Here is a 27,724-nt window from a genome sequence, read left to right as displayed (position 1 = left end):
TGGGTTCAAGCGATTCTCCTGCCTCAGCCTCCCGAGTAGCTGGGAACTACAGGTACCCGCCACCATGCCCAGCTAATTTTTCTATTTTAGTAGAGACAGGGTTTCACCATATTGGCCAGGCTGGTCTCAAACTCCTGACCTCGTGATCCGCCTGCCTCAGCCTCCCAAAGTGCTGGGATTACAGGCATGAGCAACTGCGCCCAGCCCTCCTAGTGATTTATTACAGGGCAAAGGAGCCCTGGAGAATCCACCTTTTAAAAAGGAACAGGATTCCCTTTGCAGTCTCTCAAGAACACATCAGAATTAGTCAAGCTTAGGCTACAGTCCCTCCAGGTCAGTGACAACAAACAGTGATCTCTGGGTTGAAGCAGGCCTGCAGATGTCGTTTTTTGACCTGCACAATGGGTAATATATATTTTAAAATTATTTGCCAACAAGAAATTTCACATAAAACTGGCTTTTCAGTTTGTCTTGAAACATTTAAAGAATCAGCAAGAGAGGGCCCATTTCCAGACCCAACAAAAATCAGCTAAACCTAAGTACTAGCTGCCTCCTTTTAAAGAAAGTCCCTGTACCCACAGGGCACAAATCTGCAACCCCTGCTTAGGCTGCATGTCCTGGATCTCCACAAAATACAATTCCACAAAAATAAATGTATTGTCCGATAAAGGCAATTGTCTAAGCACACAGCTATCTATTATAATAACACAAATGAGGTGTGGTTTCTACCTTTGGATGATTTATGAACAAGCACAAAACAATGAGATAACAATCCAGAATGGCTCCTCCAGGGTTGACGGCTCAGATGGTCGTACTTCAGTCACCCGTAAAGAACTGATGAGTTGGGCTCTATAGAGTTCTCTGCCTAAGATTTTCTGAAGAAGGTGGGCTTCGATTTTCTGAAGACATTTCTGAAGACATTTTTTAAAGAAGGTGCTGTGTTTTCCAGACCTCTCACCCTAAAATCCAGACCAAAGCTTAAAAAATTCTCACCTTGGCAGCCCCGATCTGCTCCTTTCGAAATTTCTCCAAGGGAGTGATGAGCACCTCGCTGGCATTCTCAATCTGGTGAAGAACAAGAGTAGGGGAAAGAAGACACAAAAGCAGTATCAGTAAAGAATTACAGCAGCTCCAGCACGAGATGCCTCCCCATGTCTTAAGATAAAATTGGGGGAGGCAGTGTTGTACATGTCAACTGTTTACAACCTCTGAACTAATAGCATGTCAAATCAAAACTGTCATTTCAAAACATGATAATCTTCCTCCCATGCATGATTAATATGGATTCTTTAAAAGCAAAAATGAGGAACTCTAAAACTGTAAGCAACCCTCTGAAGGGGCAGAGGGGAACTGGTGAAAGAGTAGGGTCTAAGTTACAAGCTTCAGGTGACATTTTCTTGCAAATATTCATTTACCCAAGTTATAGGTAAAGTAGATCAACACTGAGTCTAGGTTAAAAACAAACAAACAAACAAAACACCTCTGGACATCTGATGGCGTAAAAACCTTTCAAGCCTGATTCTGTGTTGCTCTACCAAGACAGGACTGGACTAGAGCCAGGACACCTGTGCCTCCTGACTACTGGCTGCCTCTCAACTTCATCTCACAGGGCTCACCCCTCAGGTCCTGCATTCCAACCTACCGGCACTCCAATGCACCTCAAACGCACCAAACTCATCTTACCTCAGGGCCATAGCATTTGGCTATTCTTTCAGACACTGTGTTCCCAAATCCTTACAGGGACAGCTCCTTCATGTAATTAAGGTTTCAGCTTAAAGGTCACCTCTTTAGGGAGGCCTTCCCTGACTACCAACATAACTCAACTTCCCTCCCCTACCAAGTGTGTTCTGGTTCACCACTACACACTACACACTTATACACACACACACACACACACACACACACACACACACCAGTATCTTGTAAAGGCTCACTTTGCCACCACTATCCCCAAAACAAAGAAGAGTGTTGAGACAAAGCAGCACTCAAACATTTTTGAATGACTAAATGAATGAATGGATTAATTCTTGATTGGCTGCCAACTGTGTGACCATGGGCAAAACATTTAACCTCTCTGGGCTCTAATTTCGTCATCTGCAAAACGAGTGGGCTGAATTGTCCAGCTCTAAGATTCTATGGTCTTTTCAAAGGCAGTACAATATTTTACAGTTTCTCCTTTTAAGTCATTCATTTATCACTCTTTGCTCAACCAATTATTCCAGGAATCTCGCTGCAACAAAGCATTATTTTTCCTAAACCACATGCATGTCCACTGCAATGAAACTAACCGGGTAAATGCCAGAAGTCACAGATGGGCACAGTAAAGAACTAACTGAACAATGTAAGGGACAGAAAAAGTCAAGTCTCCAAATTTATTCCTATTTGCCTTTTTCTCAATTTGGCGATCACTTATTTCAGAAGAGTGAAATTTAAGACTAGAGTGTTGTGGTGTTAATTGGTTTGATTTTGTGATTTTTATTGTTATTTGATGTTACTTAATCAGTTCACTGAAGTATTCTCCACAAATCATCTGCAAGTCTCTGAAGCTTACAAAGGTGTGCCAAGCCCCTAAAGTCAATGATTCTCAACCTTAACTACACAATAGAATCACCTGGAAAGTTTTTAAAATCCCTATGTTTAGGCTACACTCCAACTAACTCAGAATCCCTGGACTTAGTCCCAGACATCACTATTTTTCAAACTCCCCAAGTTATTCCAGTGGACATCCATGATTGAGAATGCAGTCATAAGTAGTCGCTTATAATACGAAAGTGCTCAACTGCTCACCTGAGAATCAGGACACCCAAGTCCTTAGGCCCAGCCATACTACTACTTGCTATCAGCCTTAATAAGACCTGTTTTCTCATCTGTCAAATGAGCAATTGCAGATGGTGAGGAATAAGATCCCACTTAGTCTAAGATTCTACGACTGTGTAACATCCACTTGGTTCCAACACTGCCTGATGTTGGGGACATGGAAGCCCATTCTCTGCCCTTGAGGAACTCATATTTACTACAGGGCACAGACAGGTACAATGTTTATCAGGACACAATGTGGTAAACACAGGATCAGAAGCATGAACTGGATGTTAAGAAAATACCAACGGTAGCCATATAACCCAGGAAGTCAGGAAAGGCTTCCCAGAGAAGGTGTGGCTTTGCTTGCTGAGCTTAACTGAACTGATGGAGTTGTCACAGGGCAAGGAGGTAGAGAAGGGGCTTGCAATGGCCAGATACTCAGATGCAGACAGCAGAAACTCAATTCACTGACATTAATAATAAAATTGCAGAGGCAAGCTGAAAAGTATAATCCAGTCATTGTTCCCTTACCACAGGCCATAGCAATCTGCAGGGTATTCATGGTGATTTGCTTACCACACCCCCACCCCCAAATACTAACTCAGCCAAGAATCAGACTCAAAAGAATCATTTCCCTTTCTTAGGCACCAGCACGTGCACAAACACACAAGCTTTCCCTTGCTTCCACCCACCACCAACCCCCACTGCTGCTGCCACCACCCTTCTGATTCTGGTTCAGGCACCAGCAGTGAGCAATCAAAAGAAACTGGTCTTTCCATAGGGCAGAAGGTAAGAGGCTTCTACTCTGTTTGGAGTTTTAAAGAAATCCTCCTTTTTTTTTTTCCTTTTTTTTTTGACACAGGGTCTTGCTTTGTTGCCCAGGCTGGAGTGCAATGGTGCAATCACAGATCACTGCAGCCTTGACCTCCCTGGCACAAGCGATCCTCCTACCTCCCCCCAAGTAGCTGGGACTATAAGCATATGTCGCAATGCCAGGCTTCTTAAAAAAAAAAAATGTTGAGATGAGGTCTCACTATGTTGCCTCCAGACTGGTCTTGAACTACTAGGCTCAAGCGATCCTCTCACCTCGGCATCCCAAGGTGCTGAGATTACAGGCATGAGCCACCACACCTGGCCCCCACATTTTTTAATATTTTTTAATATAATGCAGACTTGGGTTTGAACCCAGACTGTATCACTTATTAACTGTGTGATCTGTGACAAGTTACTTAACCTCTGTAAACCTCAATATCTCCATCTGAAAAATGGCGATAATATAGATACCACTTCCCAGAGTCATCATGGGGGTTAAAATAGAAAACACATCTTGGTGAATAGTGTTCAAACTACCAACTGTTAGCATGGGAAGAAAAGAAAATGTTGATTGATGCAATATTTCCTAGGACTTTGGAGCACTGCTACCTGAAGACACGCCCTCCTAGCAGAAAATCAGTGTACAGGCAGCAGGGGACTTCATTCCTCATATCTTAGGGATATGGAGGAAAATGCAAAGGAACTTCCTGTAGATGTGGAATCTCTTATCTGCTAATGCTGAACTATATCAGAATAAATTATAGGCAGGGTGGCTCATGCCTGTAATCCCAGCACTTTGAGAGGCAAGGCAGGAGGATCACTTAAGGTTTGGAGTTCGAGATCAGCCTGGGTAACACAGCAAGACCTCATCTCTACAAAAAACAAAAATAAGTTAGCTAGGCACAGTGGTGCACACCTATAGTCCTAGCTACTCAGGAGGCTGAAGCAGGAGGATCGCTTGAGCCCAGGAGTTTGAAGCTGCAGTGAGCTGTGATGGCATCACTGCACTCCAGCCTGGGTGACAGAGTGAGACCCTCTCTGTCTCCCAGAACAATAAATTCTAGTACAAAAGATATATCTTAAGAATCTGGAGATCAGCATTTGACTCTTAAATGTGGACAATGCCTCTCTTTGAAGAGCTTTTTATAGTTACCTTCATTACAAAGTACCTGTTTACTGGGTCCCCCTCCTACCTGGCAGGCACTGTGTTGGGTGCTTAAAAATGAAGAGCAAAGTGATCCTGCCCTCAAAGAGCTCTTCATCAGGTTCAATAAGATGGGGGGAGGGGCAGAGTGGGGCACCTTCTTTCCCATTCTGCTGGTAGAGAATCCGAGGCCCAAAAAAGTGAAATAATTCAAAAGATCCACCCTTAAGTCATACACCTTATGAAAAGACCTTAAAATGAATCTTCAGAAGGACATCATTTAACTACGTTGTTCTAAAGTTATCCACCAGGGTAATCCTTTAATATTTACAAAAGCCTTCAAATTCTACAAAGATGAGGCTTGCTGAAGAGCTCAAAACATTCAAATGGCAGAGTCTGGATTTGAATCTAGTTCTTCTGATAACCCATCCCTTGCTCCCTCAACATGAATATACTATCTGGGACCAAGAGTAGCCCAGCCCTACTCACCATCCGTATCCGTTCATCTTCAAGATTCCTGAGGACAGTGGCAAACTCCTGCAAAGACCTTGCTGGAAAACAGAAAGGGGCCATGAGGTGGAAGGAGTGTCATGGGCCTTGGGGAGCCTTTCTAGCTCTGGCTATTGTTATGGATTTCATTTCCTTGGCACATACAGATGCCTAAAGTCAATTGCTTCCCAAGGCTCCCTTCATCTTTTTAATCATTAACCATTAAGGATGACCCAGAAACGCAGGTTAATTCCACCTGGCACCCTAGCTAGGGAACGATTTCTTCAAGGAAAAGATCTGCCTGTTCCTGAGAGTACCCAGGACTGGTGAGATGCTGGCAGGCTTCCAGGCCCCGGGCTGGAAGGGGCAGAGTTCCGCTTAGGAGTTGAAGGATTTCCTGTCCGGATTCGACCTCCTCAACCTTTGTCATGGCGTTGCGTCAGAACCCAGCCTTTTCTTTGGCGCCAGAGCTAAACAAACAGTGCTGCTGGCATTGGAAGCCACATCTCTGGCTTCTCTTTGGGTTCCTCCTCTCTGAGTCCTCAAGCCACTCATTAATAGAATGCAGCTCGAAGCATGGTGCTCATACATGAACAGTCGTCTTTGCCAAAATTATTCATAAAAGCAATAAGCATTACGTGCAATGGCCCTGAGGATACTCGAGACCCTTGAGCCATATGTTGGGAAAAGCAGCCATACATTCACAAGTTACAAGGACACGTTTTCACCACTCTCAGCTGTCTCCCAATTGCCTGTACTCAGCCCCGGATGCTGATGTTCTGCATGGCAACAGGAACTCAATAAGCATTTGATGAATTAATTAATCCAATAAAACTTTCTCAATTCTTGCTCATTTAATGGAGTCAACCAAGGTGCCCATAGAAGAATAGTGTGCAATGACAAGGCCCTGGCAAAGAAAGGTGTCTTGACATTGCAAATCCTCCATGCTTACGGCTGCCTACAGACCAAGGCAGGTGATGGTGAAGAGTGAAGCAATACACCGTGGTGATAAACAGTAACACACCTCAGCCTCTTTTTAAGGAAACAGGAGAGGTGGGGACCTCCCTGTCCACAGCACAGGAGAACCAGATACGGAGCTCCTCTCCCTATCTGAAGGCAGTGGCAGATGCATAGCTCAGCCAACTGCTGCCAGGTCAGAAGAGGGGGCCAGTAGATCAAATTCTCAAACTTTTCGAAGAAGCTGGAAAACTGGAATTTTAGATTATAAATTGAATTTATATGGTAATTCAATTTTTTAAAATGAGAGCCAAAGAAAACTGGGCTGTGTTCTCATCTCAGCCTATCATTTTGCAACCTCTGATCTAAATTTCCCCTCATCTACCTGTGTTCTGCGTATGCTCTAAGCTCTTAGTACTGTGGTTGGAGGGGAAGAACGTCACTAGCCAGAAAAATACTAAAGGGAGGTGGAAAGGAGAGTCCCACTGAAAAACTTCAAGTTTCTCTCCTGCATGCTGGAGGGTGAGGCAATCCCAAAACTCGAGAAGACCAAAGTAGCCCCAAGCTCTGATCTTCACGTATCTCTGGCCCTCCACTTCCACTAAGGACTTCTTTCTTTACTAACCTTAGAGAGTTCCTATCTCAGGAAAAAGGCTCTGCTGGGACACTGAAGGCTATGACAAACAATGAACATTTTTATCTTCTGCACAGTTATGACTTACCTATACACATCTCATCATCTGTTTCTGCATCTCCTATGCACTGAAATTTAAATTCATTTAAGGAATCTGCAAACTTCCGCTTCGCTGAAGACAAATCTAGCAAGAAAAAGACAGGAAAAATCAGGAATTACTAAAATTAAACTGGCTTTCTGATTTGCTGCCCTTATTGGTCCTTCTAGGAATATCTTAGGAGGCAGATTTGTTCCTGAGTCCATTTCAAAGCACAAAAGAATATAAATTCAAAACAGTCAACACTTGGTTATAACATGAAGCACTGATTTGTTCTAGAAATTAATATTTTTGTTATATTGGCTTTAACAATTTAAGTTCTATCTCTGCTTCCTAAAGGCAACTTGTCATCTCCGTTTGACATGTGGGAATCCACTTGCCAAAGGAAGTCAGGGAGAAAGCTTGGATCAGAGCCAACATTAGTGTCCACAGCCTGCAGGTCTGCTCTGCCACTGACCCTCCACACAGTCAGTGCAGCTTCCCCCACACGTCTGACTCAACAATAATTTCCCCTAGGTCCTACTCACAACACAAACTTTCACTAGGGAGGGAGCCTGGAGAAGGCTGGAAGGAGGGGCTGGGAACTGCCCTGCCCATAGCACCTGGCCTTCCTCTTCTGACTCAAGCACAGGCGAGGCCCAGGTTCTCACAATCCTCTCCATCCTCCTCATGAGCAGAGTGGACCGCCAGCCTGACAAAGCTCACCTGAATTTTCCTGGCTGGCCACATCCAACACCACCAGGAGAACAAAGCCCCGGCAATGTTTTGTATTAGGGTAAAAGCACATTCCACAGACAGTATCCATAAGAAAAACTCTCAAGGGCCCTTATCATTAAAAAGTCATCATCATAAACTTTCACTGAAGATAGTAATGAAAGCCAGTGATCCTTCTGGAGCCTTCAACGTCTCTTAAGGGTATGAAACCACCAAGGTACTTTTAAGTGGACTGGCAGATCTGGCTGCTGAGGACAAATGTGCTTAACTTAATTCCATGTGCAGTCTTCCTGTAGATTAGGCTAATCATTCAAATTACCCTCATACATGGTTCCCTCATTGAAGGGGAAATGGCATTATGTCCAAATGCCCAAGGGAGGGAAACATGAGGCAGAACCAGCAACAAGGCCTGGCTTTAATAAGATATGGGTGGCGGGGGCGGGATGTATTGTGGCTGCACAGATCAACATAACCTACTAGAATAAAAGCATCCGTGACTCCCAGTCCTTTTTCTTAGCTCCCAGATTTGTCCCTTGAGGTTAGGGATCGTGTTTTCCATCTTTCTGTTTGTTTTGGTTTGTTTCCTCTGTGTACCTGGCAGTGCATCCTGCTCAGTGTATGCTGAATAAATGTGGGGTGGGGGGGGGCACTGGATACAAATCCAATCCCCAGTGCTCATTCCAAGCAATAGCTGCTAGTGGAAGAGCTGGGCGTGGGCTGTGCTGCTGTTCTCAGGACCAGGGCTCAAGCTACTGCATGGAGAGCAGCTGCAGCTCCTGCTCCTGGACTGCCCTCCCACACGCTGTAATGACACGGTCCCGAGCTAGCTGCGGCTTGTCCAAAGCGCTCTGCTCTACACCAAAAGAAGGCACTTGGGGTGGAGAAGGGGAACACAGGAGCCAACAGTCTTTGATCTCTCCCTCGTTCAGTCACTTTCACAGAATGGTCCTTACCAAAATGTCAAAAGATGTTGGCAGGGTACTCAGGCATCTGACAAAAATGGCCAGCCCAGGCTGAGGCTATCCCTCAGAACACAAATCACAAAAGGCAAGCCAAGAAGGAAACAGATGCACCCAAAAGCCAGAACACCGTGGGTAGGAAGGCAGGAGGAGGCTACAGGTAGACACGAGAAAAAAGGGAAAGAATAATATTTTAGAGTGGAAGAGAATGTTCTGTTAGAGCCTCCAAATGTGTGTGCATCAAATGTGGGTGTGGTTATACACATTCCCCTTTTAGTCAGAATGTTTCCTGATGAGAACTCACAAAGGTCTGCACTAAGAGTAACACAGGTTTGCCTTTCTACCCACCTGACAATCCTGTGCCTCCCCCATAAGCAAGAGAAACTCAATCACCTCAACAAAGTGGAAACAGGTGAAATGCAAGCCAGGCTCAGGAAAGCTCCCAGCACACACCTGAAAAGCCGCACTGCCAAGGGCAGCTGCCATGAGGATCAGGGAGTGGCTGGTCATGCACAACGGGGCCTTTGTGAGGCTTCTGCACAGGGGGACCCACTGAATCAGCACAGGGCCTGTTAGCTTATGACCAGCAGGTGACCTGATTTCCTTGTCCACTGGCATGGAGCACACCCTGCCACAGTGCAAGCCTGGGAAGCAGTGAGGACCCCATGAAGCTGAGGGACAGGCTGATCCCCCGATAGATGATTAGGTAATGACTGCTGGTATGGAGTCAGTATTGGGCTTCAGGCCAATGAGGAAAGCTGGGTAGAGTGAGAATCCTAATGAATGGACCTGAAAAAGAAACTCACCTCAGGCTTGATAGGGGAATTTTTCAGTAAAGCTAAAGTGGACACCTGTCCTTTTACTTGTTTGGAATCCATTCCCCAGACTTTGGGACAGCATCTCAAGCTTGTTTTGGAGAACCTCCCTTCTCCACTTGCATTCTATGGGGTGCTGGTGACAGGGTGATCAACCCCAACCCCTTGCCCCTACCCCAATCCCACAGCTCCTGGGTTCAAGTTCCAGCTCCAACATAGATCAGATGTGTAACCAACCCTGGGTTAGTCGTAAAGTCTCAGTTATCTCATCTGACGGAGGCTGTCAGCCTGTGCATTAGGCAGGGAGGATCCAGTGAGAAACACTGTATAGGCACTCTGCACATCTCAAGACTCAGTTCTAGGTATAGCTGGGCTATTCTTTCCTTATAGATGAATCCTCCAGTAAGAGGAACCAGGAAAGGTAAGCATGAATAACTGTTTGGAGCTTGGAGAAGTTAAAGGACTGACATAAGAGTGCAAGGCCACTAAGGAGAGGACCTGTGACTTAAGTCCTGTGAACTGAGATCCTTGTAGTATGTGGGAACACCATACCACTTCACCCCATTAAGGTAAACCCTCTATGCTACTTGAGAGATTGAAAACAACACTAAAAAGAGAACTCTCTACCTAAAAACCATTGTTTCTTGCCTATTTCAATCCAGTAGGATTGGTGGTATCTTATGTAAATTTTCACCTTGGATATGGAGCAGCCCAAAGATTTATTTCAAGAGCTTTCCCTCTGATGCACACAGGAATCTAACACACACATTCCAGTAAGAGGAGGGAGAAAAGAGAAGAGGCTGGCACTGGTGCTGGGTGCATGCCAAGCGTCGTGGCACCCTCCTCATATAACCCTGCTGTTTCATGTACAGGCAGTGCAAGACACAGCAAGGAGCCAAGCAGAGTCAATAATATTTACTCTGCAGAAACATCTGTTGCTAGAAAAGCAGAATCCTGGCCAGAGTGGAGAGAAGTCATAACTGCCGGCATCTGGGGAGGCCAAGTATCTGCTTTCCAGAGTAGGTAGGGCTGTGCTTCTCTGAGTGAGGAGACCAGATGGCTAAGAAATATGGAAGCAGCTAGAAGTTTGGGCCTTGAGAGACTGCTCCCAGAGCCACCTGCTCACTCAGGGACCAGAGGAAGTACCCTTCTTTTCTTGGAGATGCCAGCAGATATTAATCTGCACCGGATTTAAGAGAATTTAACCCAAATAGATCCAACTTTCACTAACACAGAAGGTTTACCATAATCTTTTAAAAATTAGAATCTACCTTAATTTTATACAAGTTGTACCAGTAATACCACAAGTCAAGCCATTTCCTTTTTCTCCTTGGGTAAAACTTAACATACATGTACACACACAAACATGGACTCAGGTAACCTTACTACTGTATTTTCAATGCATCTATTGCCTTTGTGACCTCCAAAGTTACCAAAATTGTGTATTAACTACCCTTGAAATGTTTTGCTGCTCAGTCACATCTTTCTCTTTGGACTTAGAAAGTGATTACAGTTCTGGGAGGCCAAGGCGGGTGAATCACGAGGTCAGGAGTTCGAGACCAGTCTGGCCAACATAGTGAAACCCCATCTCTACTAAAAATACAAAAAAATAAAATAAAATAGCCAGGTGTGGTAGTGTGCACCTGTAATCCCAGCTACTCAGGGAGGCTGAGGCAGGAGAATCGTGTGAACCCAGGAGGCTGAGGTTGCAGTGAGCTGAGGTTGCACCATTGCATTCCAGCCTAGGCGACAATGTGAGATGCCGTCTCAAAAAAAAAAAAAAAAGAAAAGAAAAAAAAAGAAAGTGATTACAGTTCAGAAAGGCCATCACTGAGGTTAGAACTTGCAACAGGATTGGCCTCATGGCTGCCTAAAAAAGCTCAAGAATACCAAAGTCCCCGGGCCTTGTTAATCTCTCCCTTTCCTGGACGCCAATTACTCTCTGTGCCTTGTATTTGGAATACAAATCACCTTGTATTTGGAATAATTCTGGAACTATTCATGAATGGCTTCATGTCACAATGCACAAAGAGTGCCTCGGACAGGGCTGGACACAATGTCCCTCAAAACCTGTTGTACTGATGTGAACGGGCAAGGAAACACAAGCTGGCTTACAGGTGGAACACCTGAGAGTCCCCAGAGAGGACCCATGACAGAGAGCTGAGACATGGATGGACACGAGCCCCAGGGAAACTTCAGGTTTAGCCCACACCCCCATTCCTAGGTCAAACTCAACACACTCAAAACAAAACTCTCTCTACTGAAACACCCTCTGCCACCCTCTCCCCAGAGAGCCAGCCGAGGGCCTCTTCCTGCATCCCCAGTGTGATGAAGGGCACCACCGTTCACCCTGCCACACAAGTCACCAGTATATGTCATCCTCTCACACAGCAGGCTCCTCCATGTGCCATGTCCATTCCCAAGTCTGTCCATGTTGTCTCCTAAGCACATCTCAATTCTGCCCACTCCTTCCCATCACTATCAGCAACCCCTAAACAAAACACCTCCATTTGCCTAGATAACTGCAACTGCTCCTCTCCGGCCTCCCCACATCCACTTTTGTCCATCAAGTCAGTTCTCCACCCAATTGTGTCAATACCAGCAGTGAGCCCTGTGATGGCTTCCCAGAGCTCTGGAGGTGAAGACAAAAGTCCCTCCCAAGGCCTGAGAGGCCCTGCAGGGTCTGGCCTCCCCACACCCCTCTCTGGGCTCCAGCTGCTCCAGCCTCTGCCAGTTCCTGGGGCATGCCCAACTCCTACCTGCCACCACATGCCACCTCTGCCTGCAGCCCTTGGCCCAAAAGTTCTTTCCTCCAGGAAGCCTTCCCTGACTTCTCTAATCAGGCCGAACCCAACCCTATTTCTCACTCTCTGAGTACTATACATCTTTTCTTCAGAGCAATTTTATATTTGTTCAGGTAATTCTTCTCTTCAAGTAATGCCTCCCCAACTAGTATGTTCTATAAGGACGAGGATCATATCCCTTCATGCTCACCACTCTATCCCCAAAGCCCAACACTCTACTGCTTGACTGAGAGCAGGTATTGCAGAAAGAACAAAGAGAGAGGAAGTTGGGCACTCCATAAGTCCATTAGCCTTCATCAAAGGTGAACCTCCCAACTCAATGTTTGACATGTGAAAAAAAAAGCAGGTAAGTTAGGACAAACTCTCCAACTTACGTAAGTCTGGCTAGAGCCTGATATATATGTGGGAATGTGCTTCCTATTAGCATGTGACCACCTCCCTTCATGTTGTCCATTGAGTCCCACAGAGCTGGAGGGAGAGCTTCCACCAGCAGGAGGATAAAATAAAACCTCACCTATACCAAGGAAGCTGGAGAAATGAGCTACATACAACCCAACTGCTGGCCACAACCAACTGTCCTCTCTTAGCCCCAGCACAAGCCCCAGGTTGCAGTTAAAACAGTTTAAGGAAGAGGCCCCAGAGATCCCTCTTTCCTTTCTCCCCATATCTGGGAAAACTGAAAACACATCCAATCAGAAACTGTGCTTGGAGAGAGGCATTTCCCACGACTCCCCATTTCCCCAAGTCTGTATGTAGCATTTTAAACGTAGTTCGATGTGCTTCACTATAAGAAAAGCAAGTTACAGTCCCTTGTAAATACCATTCTGCAGCCCAGACTCCTGGCATTGTACTAGCAAAAACAAACAAAACACACACACACACACACACACACACACACACACACACACACACACACCCTGTGCAAATCTTAGAATGAAACAAAATTCTCCATAGCATTTTTCTCGTTTCCGTGACACGCGGTCTTACCTGTGGCCACTAGGTGGCAATCAACTACATCAGAGAACACCTTGACCAAGGAGCTAATTTAAACAACAGCTAAGACTCAAGGAGAAATGACAGGGCCAGCCTTAAAGGCAGTGCTGAGAACGGATCCTGTCCCACTGAGGTACAAATAACCACCTAGAAATGTCCAGTGGACACTCAGCAACTGAGAGAGGGGCCCTGGCTTCCACGTGGGAAGAAGTGCTCTAACACATTCAGAGGGCCTGTGCTCTCATACAGCGAGTCAAGCCTGAGACATGGAGTGGGAGGGGTATAGGGATGAAGTCACCACCACAGTGTCTCTCACATTCTTTCAGATCTGGCTGGAGCAGATTCAGAAAACCTCTTATCTCACCCAGGCGGATGATGCGCCCACCGACCACATCAGCCACAGTACGTTACGTAACATGCATTCTGATCATACATCTGCGTGCTTTTCCTGAGGCCATTTCCCTAAAACAGCATTTCCTAAATGAGGCCATCACCAGCACTGATTCTGGAAAATTTGTTTTTCCAACCAGAGCACTAAGGCTAATGAAATTTTCGGAGTTGATTTTTAAAATGAAATCAAGTAGAATGAAGAAGTGTTCCTCTTTCCAAAATGAGGTTTCTAATTCTATTTAGATGAAATACCCCTTAAAAATAATTTGGGCTACCCAAACTCACCTTAATCTACATCCAAATAACTATGAATATATTATATACATTAACTTACTGAATACTGTACCTACCAAGTACTTTAAATCCCTCCATCCTCACAACCATTCTGTTGAGTAGATATTATTACCTCCATTTTGCAGATGGGAACTGAGGCTCAGAGAGGTTAAATAATGTGCCCAAGATCATGCAAGGAATGAGTGGTAATGTAAGAAACTTGGTCTCTCTGACTCCAAAACTCTTAACTACTACACTATATTGCCTCATTTACTCAAATATTTGAGAATCTGGTATCAATGTATTCAAAGAAATGAAAAGATGGTATGTATACATTCCGTGCCTTAAGGGGAATACAATTTTTAGAAGGGCCTAATCTGTGTGTACAAAACTACAAAATTAAGGTAGACTGTGCTAGGGCAATCAGAGAGTAGACAAAAATGGCTACAGAAATGCAAGTGGGATATTATTCCGGCTAGGACCATTGGAGGGGGCTTCCAAAAAAAAAAAAGAAAAAGAAAAAGAACAGGGAGTAGCATTTGAGCTGAACCTTAAAGTTCAGTCCTATTTGGATATGTAGAAAAGGGAAGCAGTACAAGGCAGGGAAGCAGTTGTGGGAAGATGCTGTAGAAGTGGAAACATGGAGCAAGGAGATGCAAAATGCAGAACCTACCCAGAAAAAGCAGCAAGTTTAACTAGATGGACAGGAGGTCAGAGTGGGAAGACCGGTTAGAATCAAACCATGGAAGGACCTGAATGCCAAGCTAAGGAATTTGAACTTACTCCCTTAAAGAAATGGGAACTGGATTGTTATACAGAGGAGCAACAAGATCAACTTAAACAACAATTAAGCCTTTTACGAAGGAGCTGGCCCAGAACTTTGTTGAAGACACCTACTGTAACTCCTCCAACATGCTTCACTATGAGAATGTGCAACCACAGCCAAAGGGCATTCTCCCTGTAGGTAACTAAATGACAGGGAACACCTCTCAACTTGGACATTTGTGCACAGACCATCGGTCAGCCAGGAGATAAGGAAAGAGTTATAAGAAAAAAAAAATTTTTCCGTGTTGAAAACTCCAAGTTCAGGCCCACTATGACTTATACATAACTATATGCAAATAATGTATACAAATACATATGTATTTCCAAAGTGCTGTATTGGCTTTTCCTCATAAGAACATTGAGAGTTAAGTGAAAGCACTTGACCGCTTCTAGATGAAGAAATTAAGGACTGGCTTAATGACAGTGCAAGTCACATAGTAGGTGCTTAATAAACATTTACTGGATCAATGACCGCTGTGTCAAGTGAGTTAGTCAGCATTGGATCTCCAATGAAAACTCAAACCCTAAAGGGCCCAGCCCCAGCTCCGCCCTGGCACAGAGAACTGAGGTACTGTATTTAGAACAACTGCATTCACATGCTGCCCCAAGACATGATAAGACAGCAGAAGGTCACCACAGGAAAAACTCCCTCAAGGAAGACTGTGGACATTTGCTTAATGAAAACAAAGAAACCCGTTTTGAGAGGGACTAATCAAGTGAGGGAACAAAAAAGAGAGGGTAATTCCAGGCAGCTCCAGTACAAATATCACACACACACGGGGCAAGGGGAAGGTAATTCAGAGGCGTATGACGCGCATTGGCTGCGCAAACATCAGCTTAAATGCCCGGTCTCTCACTTCCCAGCTGTGTGGCCTTTGGCAAATTACCCAACCTTTCCAAGCATGTATGTAACTGTGAGGATAGTATGTACCTCACAGGGCTGTTGTGGGAATTCAAAATAGGAAAGAAACGTGTTCTGGAAGAGAGAGGACAGGGATGCCCTCAGCCCTGCCTTGCTTTCCTTCCCACAGCAGAGGTGGAGTGGAAGTTTACCAGCAGGTTGGAGAAAGGAGAATCAACCAAAGGAGAATCTTAATTAGCATAACAATTGAGCAATTTTTGCCTCATTGAGTCACCAGATCAACCCCATTCTTGTGAACTACTAAAAACACACCTGAGTTCCTAAGGGTTTTCTTCAGTGCTCAGAAAACCCCTAATGCTTCTACAAATTTACAATTTCCTTTCACCCCTGGCAGATGAAAGGCAAGGCAAAACCCCGATGGACTAAATAACACCATTTTTTAACTAAATGAACTCAAAGCAGTATGGGTTTCTTTTTGAGAAGTTTATTAAGCTCAAGTCGTGCCTTTTAAATGCACTAGAGAAACAGTGCTATCATCAAATCCTTACTGTCCACTGCCTGGGGAGGCAGGCCAGCCCCAGATGAAACAGATAAAAGAATGAGTGTGTTAAGACGACATTTAAGATACAAGAGACTGACAGCGTTCACAGGCCTGAAGTACTGGGCTTCCTCAGAAGGTGGAACTTGAGCTTGGCCCCTAAGGTAGACACATTTCTAGAAAGGGGAGGGGGTGGTGAATTAAGAGGAGACCACACAAGTCAGACCCACTCACTGGGTCAGACTAGGGCTGGAAAAACCGGTAGGGGCTGGTGGGTGGAGACAGAGGGAGATAGAGGTCTAAAAATGGTGGGGAGGGGCAAGTGGAGCGGGGATTCCTCTCTCTCAACACCTCAGCAGTTCTGTTCTGCTCAACACCAAGCAGGTGCGCAGATGGGAGGCAGTGGGGCTGGGAGGGTTGATCCTGGCTTGAGCCTCAAGACTTAGATTTTGTTTCTGGAATGCCTTTTCCTCTGCCGCAGAGACAGCTACTCGAGCTTTAAGGTGCACCCAATCACCTGGGATCTTGTCAAAATTCCCATGTGATTCGGCAGGCCTGGGAGCCCAAGAGTCTACATTTCTAATTCCCAGGTGAAGCCAATAGTGCTGATCCAGGCACCACACCCTCTAAGGCAAGGGTTTGGACTCTCACTCAAGACCCTGAGAGCAAAGATCACAGCTTCTTTAGTCTCCTAGCACGTGCCTGGAACATACAGGACCTCAATATATATTGGAGGAATGAATGAATAAATTCCTTGAGAGAACTTAAGCTGTTGCAGACCTAATAGAAAAGAACCTAGAAAAAGAACCAGAAATGGCCTGTCTCCTTGTGCAGCCAACTATACACATGAACCTAGGGAAAGTTATGTGACACACTCGGCCTTAAAGAACTCATTTGAGGCTGGGCACCGTGGCTCACGCCTGTAATCCCAGCACTCTGGAAGGCCGAGGCGGGCGGATCACGAGGTCAGGAGTTCAAGACCAGACTGGCCAAGACAGTGAAACCCCGTCTCTACTAAAAACACAAAAATTAGCTGGGCGTGGTGGTGGGCGCCTGTAATCACAGCTACTCCGGAGGCTGAGGCAGGAGAATCACTTGAACCCAGGAGGCGGGGCTTGCAGTAAGCTGAGATCGTGCCATAGCACTCCAGCCTGTGTGACAGAGTGAGACTCCTTCTCAAAAAGAAAAAAAACCTCACTTGAAAACCGAGGAGCCAATCCCTTTCTCTAGCTCTAAGATCCCTCCCAAAGTATCTTTTCTGTGCCTTTTATTTTTAATAGTGAGGTTATATACTGGATATTCCTACAGCAAGGCACACCTCTATGTCATTCTCAAAGAGCAGTTTCCAAAAATCCAATTGAGAGAACACAGACTGTTAGTCTCAGCAAATAACCATAGCAACTAATACCCCCCAAATGAAATGATGTCTTCACAATGATGTGCTGGCTCAATTAGATTAAGAGGGTGACGTGTACCATCTGAAAATTTATCGTCGTAAACTTACAGTGAAAGCCAGACCTTCTTGGAAGAGGTTTATAAGTAAAAGAAAGGCCTTGCCAATAAATGGAATTCAGGACAAAGAGCCAGAGAAGTCAAGCAGATGAGGAAATTGGGCAGGACTGCTCTGCCTGTCCAGGTTCACACAGTCAGGGCCCACGCACCCAGACAGAACCCAGAAATTGGTTAAACAGTTACAAATCTGAGTACCACCACTTCTACCAGGGAGTTATCAAAAGACTGCCATTTTATCCTTGTTCTATGCCTTTCTTCATGCATATTCCAAAAGGAAAATACTGCTACCTCAGAAGAGTCTGCAGAAATATTTACCAAAATAATTGAAAAACTTTTAAATGAAAAAGAGGACAACTGCAAAATAACAAATTAGGGCTGACACTACATTTCCAGCCAAATTAATTTCTCCACAGGTCATCACAGGATGCAAATCTTTCTGTTCCAAGGTTTTCTGACTGGAGTTAGAACTGTGAATGGAAAACTCAACGTCTGTAAGTTCTACAACTTACTGTCTTTCCACATCCTTAGGCCTGCCTCTTCCAGGGTCCATGCAGTCACATTTGCCCTGAACAAATCTGGGCAAGCAAGAACCTCACTTGAAAAGCAGGAAAAGAGAAGCCAAGGTCTGTCACCTCCCTGCAACCCCTGAGTTTTCTCGCTTTCTCTAGCAAAGAAGAAAAAGAAAAAAAGGAACAACAAACAAGCCAACCCATAACCAAGCCCAAAGAATCAGAGTTTCACTGGCATTCAACAGCTGTGAATTCAGAAAGTCACAGACAGCAGAACCTGGAGCCATAAACAAGGATCAGAAACCCCTGCACTGTTCCTACCAACAGCTAACATGAATTTGAGGGCAATCAAGGGAAAAACAAGGCATGGTGAGTAAATCGAGGCCTTCATCCAGCCAAATAAGCTTAGATTTGTGGTTAACAGACTCCCAGGGTTCAAAATCCCATTTCACCCACTTACAAAGTACTCAATTTCCACCTGTGTGAAAAGGCACTAAAGGGAAACCTGCCTCCTGAGGTTCCTGTGAGAAGAGAGATGATGCATTGAAGTGCTTAGCACAGGGCCTGGCCGGCAGCAAACACTCAATAAACCATAGGTATTAGAATCATTTACATATATATTTAATAAATAACATGCCAGGCTGATTTGTTTCTGCATAAAAATGAAAGGACAATGAAGCCACCCAGCCCCTACCACTTTGACTTCCTCTCGCCCTCCTCCTCACCGTCAGTCCATGCAGCATAATTAGGGTCAAAACTGAATCCACCTGATCCCTGGACACAGCTCAGACACTCCTTGCCACTAATACCACAGGAAGCAAGGTGGCAACTCCTAAGCATCAGAATAAATTCAATTAAAAAACAAAAATCCACTCATCTCCCCCTGAATTAAATTCATGTTTCTGGAAGAAAAAAAAAAAAAAAAAAAAGACCTAGCCATTCTGAACAAAGACACACCTAATAACATTCCCAGAAATTGGTTCCACTTTCTTTTATCCCCTCTTTAATTAGTCACTTTTCTGCTATACCTCAGGGGAGGCTGTGCTCCAGGGACCAAGAACAGAAGTCTGAGTGGGCAAACACCCTCCTGATAGGTGCCCACGAAATCCCCAGGCTCCCCGCCTCCCCACTCTGCACCGTCTCCTCTCCAGCCTGGATGCCAGTCCAGGCAGGAACTCATGCTCCAGCAAGGAGTACTCCTTGCCACTGCAGACCACCACAGAATGAGGGAGGCCAAAGATGAGTGTTTCTCAAAACATGTCCGAACACCGCTTGCAATAGGTGTTGCAAGAGCCCTTCCAGGGAGCCCACCCTCAATCAAAATCTCTAGGGCTGAGGCCTAGGAGCCTGGGAGCCAGTTCTTACGCATGCTGAAGTTTGAGAGCTGATATCACCTAACCCTTCAGAACATCTAGTACTAAGTACCAGTAATGGAACCCCTCCAGATGACAAAGGTGGAGCTCCACAGAGCAAGCCGGATCTTCTAAATCATGACAGCGGGTTTACAAATGTTCCCAAAGCAGGCAATTAATGCTCGTGGTAGAAGAAAGCTAGGTGACAGCAGGGGTGGGAGGAGGAAACACCCTAATTCAATTTAAAAATCACAAATTCCGAAGCCTGAGTCTTCTTCAAAACATGTTCTCAATCATGTCTCCTTATTCTGAAGCCTACACAACTGACTGGGAACACATCTCTGTTTTGTAGAAACCCAGCTCATGGCACCTGGAGCTGATGAATGGCCCTGGAGCTGACTGCCCAGAAACCAATCCGGAAAGCAGGCTTCCCATAGAAGAGGCAGCTGGAGAGCCAAGCACTCTTGGACTACAGTCCTAGGCTGGAGCTGCCAATACAGGCTCTGCCCAGCTAATCTTCTCTGAGCTTGCAAATATTAAACCTGACACACAGACTCAAGTGAATCCAGAAAACAGGCTCACAGGGCAGCTGAAAATTGCAAGTGCCTGAGGTATAGGCAGGGCAGCTTCATGGGCCTTCAACCAGTACAGATGCACAGGGTCCCATGCTCAGAAGGGCCTGCTTGGCTTAATGCTCTGCTGTAGCTGTCTTGAAATTTTTAATAATTTTATCTTTGAACTTGTGTTTTGCAAGTAAGATCCAGTGGGACAGTGGAGCATGTGTGCGTAGAGGAGACAGGTACAACAACCTGGATGTCATGCGGGCCCACTGGGGCTCCTTGTGGCCCCGGTGCACAGAATTCTGGTGGACCCACCATGTGTGGGAGCTCAGTGAGACTCAAAGTAAGTGCAAGGTAAGTGTCTTATATCTACGACTGAGTAACGGGCAACACTGACAGCCCTGAGGGGTTACACTTACCATTTCAACCAGAACTTGCCAGATGCAAGAAGACGACAATGAGACAATGGCATCCAAAGAAACATGAACAGCCCAGGAACCCTATCATAGCCTTCTTCCTCATGTTATTTCCCTGAATAAGCCAACACTGACACTGACCGTGGTAACCTAGGACAGAGACAGACTGGACAACCCATAGTTCCTTTCCTTTCAGGCCCTCCTCACACATCGTAAGCCGAAGGTGGAGCACACTGGGAAAATGTGCATGCATCACGAAGAAAAATGAAAACTGATTTTGTGCAACATTTCCACTGTTCTTGGAAGAATGAAATAAATGCACATGAGCTATGAAATATGGATTGTATAATTCTAGTGATTCTGCATATAAGTCAGATGATCTTATTGAAAATTGGCATTGTACAATATAAAGATGAACAGAAGAGTTCATACTAATAATTTAAAATTTTAATTCTTCCTTTTTAGAAGAACATGGGCAGATTAAAAATACCACCACACGTCAGGAAAGAAACCAGGAAAGAAAGAAAACAGCTTTCTATTTTAATGCTTTTAACAGTACTTATGTCTGCTTTTTGAAAAGGAGCCCCACAGATTAAGTACCTGGTCCTGGGCACGGGAATACCCTGGAATTGCTTTACAACCTCAATTAGCTCTCCTCTCCTCCAACTGGTACCCTGAGAAAGACTTGAGTCCATGCCACCATCATCTCTGGCCTGGACTCCTAATTGGCCTCCCCGCTTCCCTCCTGATGCTTCCCAGTCCATTTGTCACTCAGCTGCCCAGAACAACCTATTCAAAAGGCAGACCTGATCTTGTTGATAGTCCCTTCCATACCCTCCCTGATTATAACTCTTCCCATCCCACTCAAAATAAATCCAACCAAGGCCTACAAAACCTGCCTCGTCTGCACACCCCACTGGCCTTGCCCTCACTCCATACCCAGTCCACTGGCCAACTTGCAGATTCTCAAAGGTGGCCATCCAGCTACAAAGCCTAGCACTTGTCCTGTGCCCTCTTCCTGAAACACTCCCCTGTCTCCCCACCTAGTTACTGCCCCTTAGCCCATTAGATTCTCCTTGAAGGGTCACTTCCTCAGGGAAGCAGCCTCCTCGCATTCCCTATTCACCCCAGGGGTACACTCTCATAGCTCCCCAGAATTCCCTTTCTTATCCCTTCAATTGGTAATCTCCTCTGAGTTTGGTGACTGTTTAAGGTGCACAGCTCCAGTGACATTATAAACCCCAGGCAGGCAGTAGCCGTGACTGTTTTGTTCATAAAAGGATAGTCATCACAATTCTAGCATGCCAGAAGCCCCCAATAGTTTCTAAATAAATAAATAAGCAAGCAAATAAGAGTGTAACCTTTTTTAAGAGTTCAGTCAGAAGAATGATAAACCCTGCAATCCCCTTTTTCTAAAAAGGGAAAGCTAAGTCCCAGAAACGTAGACAAAACAGCCATCCCATTACTCACTCCTTCACGACACACAAAACAATCAGAACACCATTTCTTTTTTTTTTTTTCTAAATGCTAACAAAATTTATTATCACCATACCTGCCTTACAAGAGGTCCTTTTTTATTTTATTTATTTATTTTATTATTATTATTATTATTATGCTTTAGGTTTTACGGTACATGTGCGCAATGTGCAGGTAAGTTACATGTGTATACATGTGCCATGCTGGTGCGCTGCACCCACTAACTCGTCATCTAGCATTAGGTATATCTCCCAATGCTATCCCTCCCCCCTGCCCCCACCCCACAACAGTCCCCGAAGTGTGATGTTCCCCTTCCTGTGTCCATGTGTTCTCATTAGAACACCATTTCTTAGGCTTAGTCTTGAAGCCATAAAACACCCATTTCCATTCCCCACTCACTTTCTTCCTTAGCCAACAAGATGCCTATAATGTTTTCAAGGTACTACTGATATTATTTTAAAACCACTTTGCCTCTGGGCAAATGATAAAAGAAGAATTTGCATGTGTGTATCTAAACAGCATATCTAGGCCAGAATTTTAAATAAATAAACTAGTGACAAATCGTGCCAATTAACATCAGGTCAATACAAAAACCATCCTTTCTAATACATCAGTTATATCACTTGAGGGAAAGCATGCCTGCAACACACACACACACACACACACACACACTCCCTCTCTCTCTCTCTCTCTCTCACACACACACACACACACACACAGATTCTCTCTCTCTCTCTCTCATTCCCTCTCCCTCTCCCTCTCTCTTTGGAGACGTGTTTCTTGATTTGGCTTTTGAATTTCACCTGAATCTGACTGCCCCAGACTTATAGGATCAGAAATTCTGGAAAATACTTCTGGAAGTATGCCTTTTTAAAATAAACTCTCCAGATGATTCCTATGCACAATAAGTTTAAAAACCACTGTTATAGAAAGACACTGCAGGTAATATTTAAATACCAGAGAAATGGAAGAAGCTAATAGCACTAAACCTGAGAAAGCAGAGAAACAAGAAAGAAAAGGAAAGTGATGTCCCGAAGACCCGGAAAGTCCCTGGCAACACACCTCCAAGAAAGCAGTGGGAAACCGTTCCCAGAGGAGAGAAGAACCGTGGAAAAACCCTAAGCCATTGTTTGCTAGGGTCATTAATTATTTTAGCTATTTATTCACAGACACTTCCTCCTATCTCAAGGTGCTCCTAGGACAGCCAGAAAGAAACCCTGACATGCTTCCCTTGCTGCAGGAGGGACGAGGTGACCCTGAGCCAGGGGCATGCATGATCAGGGCCACCTCTCTCAGTCACACAGCTTCTCTTGGGCACCTGAGAAGAACCTTGTACCCAGGAGCCCTCACCAGAGACAGGAATCCTAGCAGCTGCTGGCCCACCCTCCCCCGAGCAGCCTCACTGGCCCCATCAACCCAGGAACCTTGAAGAATGAAAAGACTTGGAGGAAGCCTCCTAGTACAGGTCCACCCACTTCAATATCCCCTCCTGTAGTGGACAGTACCCTCGAAATTGATGTCTACCCGGAACCTCAGAATGTGACTTTATTTGGAAATGGGGTCTTTGTAGATGTAACTAGTTAAAATGAGGTCATATAGGATTAGGATGGGTCCTAAATTCAATGACTGGTGTCCTTTTAAGAAGAGGTGAGGACACACACACACACCCGGGGAAGAAGGCCCTGTGAAGATGGAGGGAGAAACTGAAGTGACACAGCTACATGCCAAGGAACACCAAGGAAAGCCAGGAAGAGGCCGGGAATGATTCTTGCCTAGAGCCTTCCAAAAGAATATGGCCCTGTTGACACTGATTTCAGATTTCTGGCCTCCAGAACTGTGAGAAAACACATTTCTGTTGTTTTATGCCACCCAGTTCATGGTACAGTTGTCCCTCGGGATCCATGGGGACTAGTTCCAGGACTCCCCACAGATACCAAAATCCATGGATGCTCAAGTATCTGATATAAAATGGCATAGTATTTGCATATAACCTACACACATCCTTCTGTATACTTTAAATCATCTCTAGATTACTTACAATACCTAATACAATGTAAATGCTATGTAAATCATTGTTATACTGTATTGCTTAGAGAGTAGAAAAAAGAAAAAAAGTCTGTACACGTTCAGTACTGATGCAATAAATATTCTCCATCCGCAGTTGACTGAACTCATGGATGCAGAACCCACAGATATAGAAGCCTGGCTGTAATTTGTGATGTCAGCCTAAAGAGGCTAATATACCTCCTTCCTTAGGGAGCCTGGGCCTTAAAGTCATATTGTTACCAAATCCTAGGGGTTCTGCCGCAACGAAAAAAGGAAACCTTGCTCTTTCAACACTGTAGGTGGTCTGTTCAGCCTCACTTCAGAGTCACCCACCCACTGGCCAAACAGCGATCTTCCAAGATAGATGTCCTCAGATCGGCACCCTCATACAGGCCTCTCCCACCCTGACCAACACAACCAACCGACCGCCACCTGGCCCTCCAGGAACCCCTTTCAAGGTGTGGCTTCACACACATGGCCCAGGCTGGCCTCCACTGTGTGCCCACAGCTCCTGGGTTTCTCCCAACACTTTTCACACTTGCTCAGTGTGGGCAGCTCCAAGAAGACAGGGACCAGGTCAGTCCTGTACACCACCCACAGCCCAGTATTCACTTCAGCTTTGTCCACAGGAGCAAACAGACAGTCAACACAATGACATAAAGAGACGTCTCTCACTCTTCATTACTTGGTCCAGAAATGAGGCCTGTCTGCTGTGTGACTTCTCACAGCCGCGATTATACACCTCTTAAAGGAGTAGACTATGCCATAAAGACCACTCATTTATTGTTATTCATTCAAAAATCTATGTATTGTGGACCTACGTTCCTGGTATAAGTCACTAGAGAGACAACAGTAAGTAAAAAGTAGACAGCCTGTGCCTTCATGGCATTACAAGTGAGGGTATATAAGTCAGTCATTAGTAGCCTCACATCCAAACCAGAAAACAATAAAACAATCTTGCTCATGAGCCTGTCTTCCCAGCTAAATTATTTCCTACTCAGGGTACCCAGGGCCGAGAACAGTGCCTGACACATAACAGGCAACCAATAATGCTGGATGGACAGAGGATGAAGACACTGAGGATGGATAGAAGGAAGGAATAGTGTCTAGCACATAACAGGCAGCCAGCAGGATAGATGGATGCACAGATGGATGGACAGAGAGATGTATGGATATAGGCCTAGTACGTAACAGGCAGTCAATAATGATGGGCAGATGGAAGGACAGATGGATATCTAGGAAGCAAAGCACCTGGGATGAAATGTGCATAAAGCACAACTCAAAAGTGCAAAAGATACCAGAGCCTCCTTAAGTGGCACCTCTAAAACCTCCACTTCATTTCATCTCAGACCAACCAGCAGCCTCCTAGTAACTGAAAGAAACAATAACTCTAAATGCATCCGGCATTCCAGCTCCTCTGTAAACATTTAGTAGAAAAACAGCTTCATAAACACAAATATGCTCTCTCTCTTCCCACCCCTGCCCTTTCTTTCTGTAATGGGGGTTTTAAGAGGCTGTTTTGCCAGTCTTTCTCCACCACTGAGAGCATTTATGTTCTAAAACGGTGACTTCACTCTTGCCAAAACACATACCACACACCACTGCCAGGTTGTATCATTTTTAATTATTATTTTTGTGATTCTTCTTTTATCTAGTGCCTTAAGAGAGACTTTTCTCTGAGGGACCCAGAGCTGACTCTAAACACCTTACTGTCATATATGATGGGGAGGCAGGGGAAGGATACCACAAGCTGAAGGAGAAAAAAAGGGACTGGGTGGGTCCTTCGAACAGCACATCCAGTTAAAGCCCCCTTCCATGGCAGCCGAGAGTAGAGAAACAGTTTGCAATAAAACAAAAATACAGAGCCCCAACATTAACATTTAACCTCCTACAAAGCAGCCGGGTCTTAGAATGACAGCGGTCTCACAATACCCCAACATGCCTCATCTTTGGGTCTGGCTTAAGCCATGTTAGATTCCCTGCATTTCCAGGGTCTACTTGGTCTCATATCAGTAATGAAGTTAAAGTAATTCAGATCCTAGGAGACCTTTCTTCCCTTTCATTTTCCTTTGCTGAAGGTAAGAATAACTTTTAATCTCCAAGAACAACTCAAGTTTCCTTTGCTTCCAACTCAGGGCCATATATTAGAACTGTGTCATATATTTATTCTGGCAATAGGCTCACCCTTTCATCCTTTAACTCTTCATTGAGCACCTCCTATTTCAGGGACTGTGGGTGGCACAGAGAATAAGACACTGAACAAAACTGACACAGTCCTTCCGTTCCCCAAACCTACAACCTACTGGAGACAGACACTCAACAAATACACACTATTAACACTGAAAATTTCAGTGGCAAGAATGTAAAACTGCACATGCAAGCTAGAAAGGAATATGGTGGAGAGGAAAAAGCAGATTCCCATTACCTTCCTTATGAGGCAGGGAGCCATATTCAAGGCAAAGGTGGAAGTGGTTTATCAGCAACAGAGAAATAAAACACTTCAGAGACAGGCATTAAGAATTCTCTGAATATTGGTGTGGTGGCTTCATGAATTTATACAGGTAACAGAGTTTATCAAAGTGTGCCATTAAACACATGCAGTTTTTTGTGTGACAAACTTATATTTAAAATTATTATATTTAAAAACATAATAATTTCCCCAATATTTTGCTACTCATTTATCATCTCTCAAGATCTCCAGGATGATGAAGGTTCTTGTAGTCATAAACTAACAAAACTGACTTAGCTACAGGAAACACACCACCCTGCCACATTGTTGTTCTTGGCCTGCTCACAGCTTCATTCGTTCCTTCAATAAGTAATTATTAATATAAGTACTAAGGGCTAGTACTGTCCATTAGTGTTTCCCATTACACTACAAATAGAAACACGCATAACCCAACTCTCTGGAAGCTTGTAGCCTCCTGCCAGTGTGGACTCAAGTGGAAAACGTAAGTGCTGCCTACACACTGAGAAGGACCTACAGCATCTGAGAACGTGGAGTCAAGGCTACTCTGAAGGATTTTCAACATCATAATAGACAACGATTTGTTGAAAGCTTACTCTGTGCTAGCCCCCAAGTGCTTTCAAAGATAGTATGCATTCAACTCTCCCCAAATCCCTATGAGGTAGATGCTATTGTTTAAATCCCTTTTACAAAAGGGAAAATTGCCAGTAAGTGATAGAACCAAGGTGAAAACCCAGAAGCCTGACTCTAGAACCCTCAATATAAAATCTAAGCTAGGCCGGGCATAGTAGCTCATGTCTATAATCCTAGCACTTTGGGAGGCCAAGGCAGGTGGATCACTTGAGGTCAGGAGTTTGAGACCAGCCCGGCCAACATGGTGAAACCTCGTTTCTATTAAAAATACAAAAATTAGCTGGATGTGGTGGCACATGCCTGTAGTACCCGCTACTTGGGAGGCAGAGGTAGGGATAGGGGGATCACTTGAGCCCAGGAGGTGGAGGTTGCAGTGAGCCAAGACGGCGCCAGTGCACTCCAGCCTGGGCGACAGAACAAGACCCTGTCTCAAAAAAATAATAATAAAATTAAAAAATAAAATCTAAGCTACCATAAAGATAAGTTCTCACCAACTGCCCCAGAAACCCACTTCAGAGTCTAAGTAGTTTTTCTGGGCCAAACTGAGAATCAGCTGACACTGCTCTCTGCTGAGTAGACTCTCTGGCCTCCCCCCATCAGTACTTCCTCCACCTTTGGAGCTTGATAAAGGCAAGCTTGAGAAATGA

General features: G+C 44.9%; 1 protein-coding gene across 11 annotated transcripts in view; it reads right to left on the bottom strand.

Annotated features, from left to right (window-relative positions):
• Positions 1–27,724, bottom strand: part of ARHGAP26 (Rho GTPase activating protein 26) — a 462,069-nt gene that overhangs the window by 351,647 nt on the left and 82,698 nt on the right. For all 11 annotated transcript variants that reach the window (XM_009241146.4, XM_054556004.2, XM_054556006.2 and 8 more), the window contains exons 2-4: positions 6,925–7,020; positions 5,246–5,307; positions 994–1,065 (exon numbers count right to left, since the gene is read on the bottom strand). In XM_009241146.4, the coding sequence (XP_009239421.1) occupies positions 994–1,065; positions 5,246–5,307; positions 6,925–7,020 (230 nt within the window). The remainder of the gene's footprint in view (positions 1–993; positions 1,066–5,245; positions 5,308–6,924; positions 7,021–27,724) is intronic.

Source organism: Pongo abelii, chromosome 4 (genome assembly GCF_028885655.2).
Source record: "Pongo abelii isolate AG06213 chromosome 4, NHGRI_mPonAbe1-v2.0_pri, whole genome shotgun sequence".
Lineage (NCBI taxonomy): Eukaryota > Metazoa > Chordata > Mammalia > Primates > Hominidae > Pongo > Pongo abelii.
This window is presented reverse-complemented; position numbering and strand designations above follow the sequence as displayed.